Source organism: Aethalodelphis obliquidens, unplaced genomic scaffold (assembly GCF_003676395.1).
Source record: "Aethalodelphis obliquidens isolate GAN/ISIS:26980383/991018 unplaced genomic scaffold, ASM367639v1 scaffold10, whole genome shotgun sequence".
Classification (NCBI taxonomy): domain Eukaryota; kingdom Metazoa; phylum Chordata; class Mammalia; order Artiodactyla; family Delphinidae; genus Aethalodelphis; species Aethalodelphis obliquidens.
Window position 1 is genome coordinate 1,316,410 of NW_020837954.1, and position 9,727 is coordinate 1,326,136.

Below are 9,727 nucleotides of genomic sequence, written 5' to 3' on the forward strand. Positions count from 1 at the left end.
CCCCCGGCTTCTAGACTTCCAGCGCCCCGTGGGCTCCTGCCCCTGGCCTCTCTCCTTGTTCTTAGCTTGTTTGTCACCCAACGTCTCCCAGTCGCTGTCTCCCGGGAGCAAGAGTCCTCAAAGTTACATCATGAGCAGGGGGCGAGGCGTAGCGGTGGGGCGGGGCCTCGGGGAGGAGGCAGCCGAGGAGAGGACCCAATCCTCCAATGGGAGACAAGGGTTTGGGGGCTAAGATGCAGGAGGTGGGGCTATGGCTGGGCTGACCTGGGGCTGGAGCCCCGGGCGGAGAGAGGGTCGCGCCGGCCCTGCTGGGTCCCGCCCCTTCGCCCGCCCTCCTCCTTTTTAAGCGCCTCCTGCCTAGTCTGCGCTCCCGCTCTCTGCGCCGCGCTCCCTCCTTCCCTGCCTTCCTTGTCTCCCCGGCTCCGCTCCGTTCGCGCGGCCATCCCGCAGCCCCGGCCCAGGTACCATGGCCGCTGTGTACCGCCCCGGCCTGCGGTGAGTGACCCCCAGTCCGGGGCCGACCCGCACCTTCCGCCGCGCTCGCCCCCTCGGGGCTGCCATTTGCCTTCTCCTGCTCGCCCTCCTCCGCCTGCTTTCGCCTCCGAGGAGGAGGAGGCGGGCAGGTGGCGAGTGCGTCTGGATCCACGGCCTTTCGGGTCGTGCGTCTCTCTGGAGGCCGCCCCGGGTCTCTCGGTTTCCGTCCCCACCCCCCACCCCCACCCCCCGCTTTGCTGGTCCCTGACCACACCGTCTCTATCTGCCACCCTCAGAACTTCCTTTCCACTCCTCGCTCGCCCTCGCTGGGCCCGGTCTCCGTGTCTCCTCCTTTGCTTTACAGATGTAGCGCTTGTGCCCCAGATTGCGGTGAGGAGCAGTAGGGCCTTGGGGGTCAAGGGTGCATGAGCCCCTGGGGACTGAGCTCAGAGCTCCCTAAAGAAGGTAGAAGGTAAACAGCCATTCCCCAGCCTCTCCCGCGACTGGATCCTGGCAGACGAACCTGGCGGGAAGCCTAGGACAGCCAGAGGGGCCTGGGGCCCGGGAAAGAAGGGAGGCAAGGTGGAAGAGGGGGCCAAGGTGCCTTCATTCTTACCTGGCTGGCTTCATCGCCTGTCCAGGACGGGAACCCCTAGGCCCTGCTTGTCTGCCCTCTCCCCCTTTTCACAGCTTCCTGTCTTCCCTCTGTAGCCTCCCTTCTCAGCTTTTGTCCCAGGGTCTGAGCTGACCCTCTGTCTCTCCCACAGCTGGTTCCACTTGGCCAGCCCTTGTGGGTGGTCTCTGGAGAAGGGGAAAAGGAGAAGGTCCTACTCAGGAGGCTGGGGGGGGGGGAGGGGGGGAGGGAGCTTCCCAGGAGACTTCCTGAGCCAGCATCCCCATGGAGACAGGTTCTCCCCAAGGCTGTCTGCCTTTAAAATTAATGCTCAGGGGAAATTTCTCTCTGAGGCGGAACAGAACCAGGTTCCAGGAGGCTTCCACTTCTGCCCCTGGGGCCACACTAGGTTTCCACCCTGCCCTGCCCAGTGAAGCCACCCAGCTCCCACATTCACGGTCTGAGCGTCCTCCCTTCCCCAGGCTTATTCCCTGTGAGTCTGAGCGCCCTGCAGTCTAATGTTCCACCCCACCACCAAGAGCCAAAGTTCTAGGCATGTGCTCTCTAGGAAAGAGAGCCAAGAGAGGGACAGGGTCATGCGGTGCTGGGCGTGTGGGGCACAGTTTCTGGCGGGCAAGGCCCTGGCATTAGGAGGACAGCTTCTCTCTCTTGGCCTTTGCTCTCTCTGGGTCACTCCACCCTGGGTCCAGGCCAACTGGAGAAGACCTTACTTTTCCCTCTCCTACGGGTGTGAAGGGACAGACTCCAGGGACCCTGTTCTAAGAATTGGGGCATGCACCCCAGCCAGTGACATTCTCCAACAGTAAGCCTTCTACACAGTTCAAAAATACCTACCCAGTGGCAGCACTTCATGCAGTCCTTGTTGGCCCAGGTGGGCAACCGCAGATCCAGTGCCTGGAACCCTGACATCCAATCACCCACTCTCTGTGCAAGGGCCCAAATCTAGAAACCTGGGACTTTCCATCTCAAAGACCTAGTCCTCTGCCTGAGGCTTTCATAGTCTTACAGCATGCACATCAGAAGAAAAGAATGAAAACAGCTGTCTTTTTGACTTATAAAAACTATACTTGAGAATGAAAAGGACACCAGACACATGAAGCTGTCCACTGGGCACAGTTTACTGACATTTGGGCCATAGGACACCTGCTCATTTCCAAACATTGACCAGACGTAGTAAAAAATGGGCATGAGCTAAGCCTCCAATAACATCAGCATGCCTTATACATAGAGCCACACAGCCAGGCATGTGTCTTTATGCTCGTTTGGTGATACCTGTCCCTTGCTAATCAGGAGACACCCTCACTAAGCCTCATAAAGGCCACAAGACAGACGTGGCCTGAACCCACCTTCCTTACCTATTCCGACCTCTTCATGGTGCCTGTACCCAGACCTACTTTAGCACATCCCCAGCAGCCCAGCTTTCTGTCCCCTTGACTTGCCCATCTTCCACGAGAACACCTGGCCCATTACTTCTCTGTTTCTTCTCTTGCAGGCTTAAATGGCGTGGGCTGAGCCCCTGGGGCTGGCCCTCACGGCGCAGTATCCAGACCCTGCGAGTACTGAGTGGAGACCTGGGCCAGCTGCCTGCTAGGGTTCGAGACTTCGTGGAAAACAGTGCCCGCCTGTGCCAACCAGAGAACATCCACATCTGTGATGGGACCGAGGCGGAAAACACTGCCATACTAACCCTGCTGGAACAGCAGGGACTCATCCGAAAGCTCCCAAAGTACAACAACTGGTAAGCCCTGAGCCCAGCGACCTGCGAGATGGGGGCAGCTGCGGGGACGGAGGCCACTTTGGGTTTACCAAGACGAAATCAAATTTAAGTAGACCATCCCAATGGAATGAGCGAGAATGGGAGCTTTGGAGGAAACAATCAGGAATTATTGGGATTGGTCTGTATTTTTATGTTAAGTGAATAAGCTGATACAAATAAAAGCCTTTGCTTTTTTTTTTTTTTTTTTTTTTTTACTTACAAGTTCAGGGAGTTTTTGCCAGGGCAGAGGCCATCAGGGAGCTGGGGCCAAGGGAACTACCCCTTAGACTGGGACGAAATCTGGAGAAAGCAACTGAGATGCAAATGGATGGGAAAAAATAAGGCCGACAGAAGACCTAGAGACAAAGTCAGACTTGAAAGAGTGGGTCTGGGATGAGGGAGATCTACTGACCCCTATCTTCTTGATATCCGCTCTCCCCCAGCTGGCTGGCCCGCACGGACCCCAAGGATGTGGCACGAGTAGAGAGCAAGACGGTGATTGTAACTCCTTCTCAACGGGACACGGTGCCCCTCCCGGCTGGCGGGGCCCGTGGGCAGCTGGGCAACTGGATGTCCCCAGCTGAGTTCCAGCAAGCCGTGGATGAGAGGTTTCCAGGCTGCATGCAAGGTAACCAGGGCAGGGACACAGAGGCAGGGGCACTGAAGGAATAAACAGGTTGGAACCCTTCAGCCAGGTGGCGTTTTCCTCCACAGGCCGAACCATGTATGTACTGCCATTCAGCATGGGTCCCGTGGGCTCCCCACTGTCCCGCACCGGAGTGCAGCTCACGGACTCCGCCTACGTGGTGGCAAGCATGCGGATTATGACCCGGCTGGGGACGCCCGTGCTTCAGGCCCTGGGAGATGGCGACTTTGTCAAGTGTCTGCACTCCGTGGGCCAGCCCCTGACTGGGCAAGGTGAGCGCCTGCTCTGCCCGGGGTGGGGGGACACAGAGGCCTGCTTGTACTCAGAGGGAACCCCACATCCTACCCATCCTGATTAGTGAGATACTGAATTCCCAAGAGCTAGGGCAGCAGTGCGCTGGGGGTGAGGCTGAGTTGGCAAAGCAGTTTGCTCAAGATTGAGAAGAGTGAATTATCCGTGTCCAAGAATAGGGGCATGGGAGCTGATGCATATTATGAGGTAGGAGGCCTTAGCCACCCATTGACACCACCCCTGCTGCCGAGTGTCTTTCCTGCCACCCCCTGATCCCTCCGGCCCCTGACACCCCAGTGCCTGATGCCCCTGCCAGCAGCCCCATGACCCCATTGTCCCCAGGGGAGCCGGTGAGCCAGTGGCCATGCAACCCAGAGAAAACCCTGATTGGCCACGTGCCCGACCAGTGGGAGATCGTCTCCTTCGGCAGCGGCTATGGTGGCAACTCCCTGCTGGGCAAGAAGTGCTTTGCCCTTCGCATCGCCTCTCGGCTGGCCCGGGATGAGGGCTGGCTGGCGGAGCACATGCTGGTGAGGGCCTGGTGAGGATCTGGGCAGCTTCGGGGGGCAGGCCAAGGGTGGGGCCTGGCCAGTCAGCCTCAGCCTCGCCTCTCCACTGCCAGGTACCCAACTGGCGGGCCAGGGACTCTGCGCAAATGCCCGAAGCTTTGGCCCGAGGCTGTTGAATGTCGGGGGGGGGGGCCTCCCCTTGCTGCCCTGTAGCAAGGCCCTGTAGCAAGGCAGTGCACCTGTTTCATGAATAAACATTGGTCCTCCCTGTTGACCCCTAGCTGTCCTTCCCATGCAGACCACGCCTAACCTCTGGTGACCTCTTCCTTGCTCCCTCTCCCCACCTGGCAGATCCTGGGTATCACCAGCCCCGCGGGGAAGAAGCGCTATGTGGCAGCTGCCTTCCCCAGCGCCTGTGGCAAGACAAACCTGGCCATGATGCGGCCGGCACTGCCAGGCTGGAGAGTGGAGTGTGTGGGGGATGACATCGCCTGGATGAGGTTTGACAGTGATGGTGAGAGGCCCTTGGATCATACTCGCCGTTCTGGTTCTTACCAGAGTGTAGGATTCCTGCGTCCACTGCTCAGGGTGAACTTTGTCAGTGAGAACCTTCTCCTGAACAACCACCCCTCCCCCATGCCTCCTGGCAGCCCAGCCGCCCTGGAGATGCAAAACCTTTCCCCTCAGATCTAGGGTCCAGCTCGGGGCACGGAGGGGCTGAGCAGGACCTTCCGAGGCTGAACCTCTCAACTCTTCCTGGTTAGTCCTTCCGTTTTTTCACATTTCCTCCTGACAGGTCGACTCCGGGCCATCAACCCTGAGAACGGCTTCTTTGGGGTGGCCCCCGGCACCTCTGCCACCACCAATCCCAATGCCATGGCCACAATCCAGAGTAACACCCTTTTCACCAACGTGGCTGAGACCAGCGATGGCGGCGTATACTGGGAGGGCATTGACCAGCCTCTTCCACCCGGCGTCACCGTGACCTCCTGGCTGGGCAAACCCTGGAAACCTGGTATGGGGCAGGGAGGGGGTGTAAGTCAGCCCCCAGGGCTCAGTACCTTGCTGATGTAAAAGCCTTCTCCTCAACCTGCAGCCATCTTCCAGGGCCTCTGGGACCCAAAGGGAGCTATGCAACCCTAAGCAAGATCTCAGTTCACGTCCCCGTTCAGTTTGTGGCCTGGCTGAGTCGCTTAACCTCCTGAGCTTCAGTTTCCCCATCACATGAATGGGGGTAGTTTTCATAGTACCTATCTCATAAGGTGTTGGAGGGTTAAATTAAATAATGCATGCAGGGCTTCCCTGGTGGCGCAGTGGTTGAGAGTCCGCCTGCCGGTGCAGCGGACATGGGTTCATGCCCCGGTCCGGGAAGATCCCACATGCTGCAGAGCGGCTGGGCCGTGAGCCATGGCCGCTGAGCCTGCGCGTCTGGAGCCTGTGCTCTGCAACGGGAAAGGCCACAACAGTGAGAGGCCCGCATACCGCAAAAAAAAAAAAAAAATGCATGCAAAGGATTCAACGTAGTGCTGAATACATAGTAAATTCTCAATTAATATAAGCTGGATATTTTTAAGGGAGGGTGTCTTGGAAATTATTACAGAAAGAATTGGACTCAAAGCACAGTCATAAAGTTTGACCCATTAGGAAGAAGCCTGCCCCTCCCCCTGCCACTTGGACCCTCACCCCACCCCGACTCCCCATGTAATAACCATTGCCTAAAGGTCAGTATTGTTACCCTCACCCTTCCCCTGCCCCTCCAACACAGACACCCCAGTCTTTCCGAACGAAATCAGACCAGCTCTTTAGCCTCTCCTAGAAGCTAGTTTCTCAACCCTGTCATTACTCCCTTGTGCCCTGCAGCCCTGCCCCGTCCTCCAGCCCTGCACTCTGGACCTTCAGCTTTCAGTGGCCTTTGGCATTACGCGAGCCGAGACCTAGGGGTGGGAGCAAAGAGGAGCCTAGCAGGGGAGGGTGGCCTGTGGTCACTGAAGCCTACATTCAAGTTTTCCAGGCTGGCTTAGCAGTCACCCCCCTCATTTAATCATCCTTCATTTTCTCTAACACCATCATTAAGCCCTCCTTAGCCTCCCCACCCAATTGAGAAATCCAAGAAACTTTCATATTTCGCCACAGGCTAGTTGCCCAACCCTTTCACCACCTCTGGATTCAGGGGTGTAACGAGGGCACGTTGTGCTCAGCTTCAGTTCTTAGAATAATACCTTGTGCTAGGTCCTCAACTGGGGGCTGATGAAAGTGCTAGAGAGAAGCATAAGGATGGTTCTTACATGAAAGTGGAGGCAGGAGTTGGGGGGCAGAGGGGGGCAGGGGCGCTGGCTCCGTGACACCCTTGCCCCCCAGGCCCAACCAGTAACCTTTGGCAGAGAAAGCACTGTGTCCCTTCAGGGCCCCCGTGATGGTGCTTTATACATACGCCACTGACTCGGTCCCAACTCCTCTCCAGGCACCTGAAGGGGCCAAATGACCTGGGCTCCTCAGGTTATGACTGCCCAGGTTATGTCCTCGTCTGAGTTCTTCAAGCCCTGTCACTCCAGCCGGGTCTGAGCAGACCCAGGGAAACCACCAAAACCTCGCTAGCTTTAAAATCAGTTCCTGTTTGCATTCTCATAGCTCAGGAGATTCTGTCTTCCGCCATTTGCTGATGGAAAGTCCGTTGTCTGTAAACTGAAGAAACAACACGACAACAGCAAAGAAGAAAGTCGGTTGTCTGAAATACTGACCTGTCTCAGTTTTTGCTTTAGGTTTGAGTGTTTATTTAAGTAATAATCCTGTAAATTAAAAGAAGAGTTCCTGGGGGAAAATTTCCATTATAACCCTATGCCAATATTTAACCTCATTCCCTTGAGCACTGCTCAGTGCCAAGTGGCTGTAGCTTGGCATAAACATTAGTGTCCTGCTAAACACCAATTCCTCTCTTGCTCTTTTCTCCCATAGCTCAGCCAGCAGTACCATTATGGATAAATAACCTGATCTTCAGGGGAGATGTCCTGGCTCCCTTCTCCCTGCTCCTTACCAACCTCCAACCCGAGATTGTGGGGGGCTGATGAGGCAAAAAGAAACTGCGCAAGAGTGTCTGCAAATGTCTCTGTGTATTGGGGGTGGACGTGCCCTTGGAAGTGATAGTATTTGTATTTGCTCTGCCAGGTGACAAGGAGCCCTGTGCACATCCCAATTCTCGCTTTTGTGCCCCGGCTCGCCAGTGCCCCATCATAGACCCAGCCTGGGAGGCCCCTGAGGGTGTCCCCATTGACGCCATCATCTTTGGAGGCCGCAGACCCAAAGGTAAACATCGTGGGGGCTCCATGCCAACTGGGTTAAGGGTTGGGCTCTCTGTCAGGGCCCACCTCCCTCTTGTACTTAAAGCTCAGAGAGCCTCAACCTGGATCGCCAACTACAGCTATCTGCCTCTAGAGCAGCCCCCTGGAGAATGCAAAATCGAGGTGGAGTGGGAGGCATGGGGTTTGAAAATGGGCAGCTGAGGTCCTAGGAGAGAGAAGGAGTCAAGATCACCAGAAGGGATGCAGTGATCGTACAAAGATAAGGGCTGCCTTTGACCATGTGCACTGGTGTCCCAGGAGTCCCCCTGGTATATGAGGCCTTCAACTGGCGCCATGGGGTGTTTGTGGGCAGCGCCATGCGCTCGGAGGCCACTGCCGCGGCTGAACACAAAGGTGAGCTCCACTCCTGTGTGCCCAGCTTGCCTCTTCTCTCCCTTCCTGAACCAGACCTTCCTCCTGCCCACCCCTTCCCACGTGTATCTTTGCCCCATTCCCTTCCCCTCACCCTGCCTTGAGGATGTTCCAGAACCGCCAACATTTCACAGCTTCCTCCGGCTGGAGGCGGGGTACCTTTCTCTTCTCCAGTAAGAAGGGAGGTTCCTTACCCATCCTGCTCCCCTCCCCAGGGAAGGTCATCATGCACGACCCATTTGCCATGCGGCCCTTTTTTGGCTACAACTTTGGGCGCTACCTTGAACACTGGCTGAGCATGGAGGGGCTCAAGGGGGCCCGGCTGCCCCGCATCTTCCATGTCAACTGGTTCCGGCGCGACGAGGCAGGCCACTTCCTGTGGCCAGGCTTTGGAGAGAATGTTCGGGTGCTAGACTGGATCTGCCGGCGCCTAGAGGGGGAGGACAGTGCCCGAGAAACGCCCATTGGGCTGGTGCCAAAGGAAGGTGCCTTGGATCTCAGCGGCCTGGGAGCCATAGACACCACCCGGCTGTTCTCGCTCCCCAAGGACTTCTGGGAACAGGAGGTTCGTGACATTCGGAGCTACCTGACAGAGCAGGTCAACCAGGATCTGCCCAAGGAGGTGTTGGCTGAGCTGGAGGCCCTGGAGGGACGCGTGCGCAGAATGTGACCTGAGGCTACAGCTAGCGAGGGAGCATGACCCCACCCCCACCCCCACCCCCCGGCTCCAACCCTCCCAGGAATAAGCGAGCTACCAGACTTGCAGAAAATATGAGCAACTTGACATAACTATCATCTTCTGGGTGCTGTGAGACCAGGCCACAGACCTTCCCCCACATGCTGCCCAATAATGAGATGCTCATTTATTTAATATAACATCTGTGCTGTTTTCATTTCCTGCCTGTCTTCACAGGCTTCCCTTTAACACCAATCTCACAATCTTCTCCCAACCCTTCCAAGTAGCTGGTGTCCCAGTGCAGCCTGGCCTGGCACAGCCTGGTGGTATAAGGACCTCTCTCACAGGCATCTCTGCCACCGAGCCACTGAGTAGGAATTGCTGGGAGAAGGCAGTAACTACTCATGTCCTGAGGTCTTAAAAAGGTGGGGCCTCTGTGAGCTGCTCAGTACAGCCTCCAGGCCTAAAATTCCCAGTCTCCCATCAGAGACACAGAAGCCTCTATCACCCCACTCACCAGTGAAGCAGTTCCATTGTCGATTCTCAAACCTGTTCTTCCTCCTGCCTGACCTGAAATTGGGACCCGCAAAGTATTCATGAAAGCTTATTCAATATTAAGGCAGCTTCCATAGTAGCTTCTGTGTGCCAGGTGCTATTCAGGGGTGTCAGCTGAGAATAACTTCACCCGTGATCTGGATCAGGCTGAGTGAATGTATAAACTGAGATGGGTACGAGGGAAGTATGTACCCAGAAAATCAGGACAAATTTTAACAAAATAAAAATTACCATTTTAAAAATGGGAATAATAAAATGGGGAATTCCCTCAGAAGAAAACACTGGAGGAGGAAACACCGTGTTCTCACAGAAAACAGCCAATAACCAGTGACAATGTGTAACAGCAGAAAAGAATCTAAAGGTCAGAGTGGATCACATGCTAAAACACAGCAGTGGAGTCCATCGCACTTAAAAATATCTAGCCAAATCCTCAGCTTCATAAATAGCATGTGATAACTGAAACAATATGATCAGAGGCA

At 55.9% G+C, this 9,727-nt stretch overlaps 1 protein-coding gene across 2 annotated transcripts; it reads left to right on the plus strand.

The window, feature by feature from the left end:
• The first annotated feature begins 292 nt into the window (after positions 1 to 292).
• PCK2 (phosphoenolpyruvate carboxykinase 2, mitochondrial) lies at positions 293 to 8,893 on the plus strand. Of its 2 annotated transcripts, XM_027110871.1 has the most exons (10): positions 293 to 495; positions 2,601 to 2,846; positions 3,308 to 3,492; positions 3,579 to 3,782; positions 4,144 to 4,331; positions 4,662 to 4,824; positions 5,107 to 5,325; positions 7,473 to 7,610; positions 7,904 to 7,999; positions 8,233 to 8,893. In XM_027110871.1, the coding sequence occupies exons 1-10, from the start codon at positions 467 to 469 to the stop codon at positions 8,685 to 8,687; spliced, it is 1,923 nt and encodes a 640-aa protein (XP_026966672.1). In that variant the 5' UTR covers positions 293 to 466; the 3' UTR covers positions 8,688 to 8,893. The 2 variants fall into 2 exon arrangements, with proteins under 2 accessions (XP_026966672.1, XP_026966673.1); XM_027110872.1 differs by lacking the exon at positions 7,904 to 7,999 and having other exon boundaries at positions 467 to 495.
• The last annotated feature ends 834 nt before the right edge of the window (positions 8,894 to 9,727 follow it).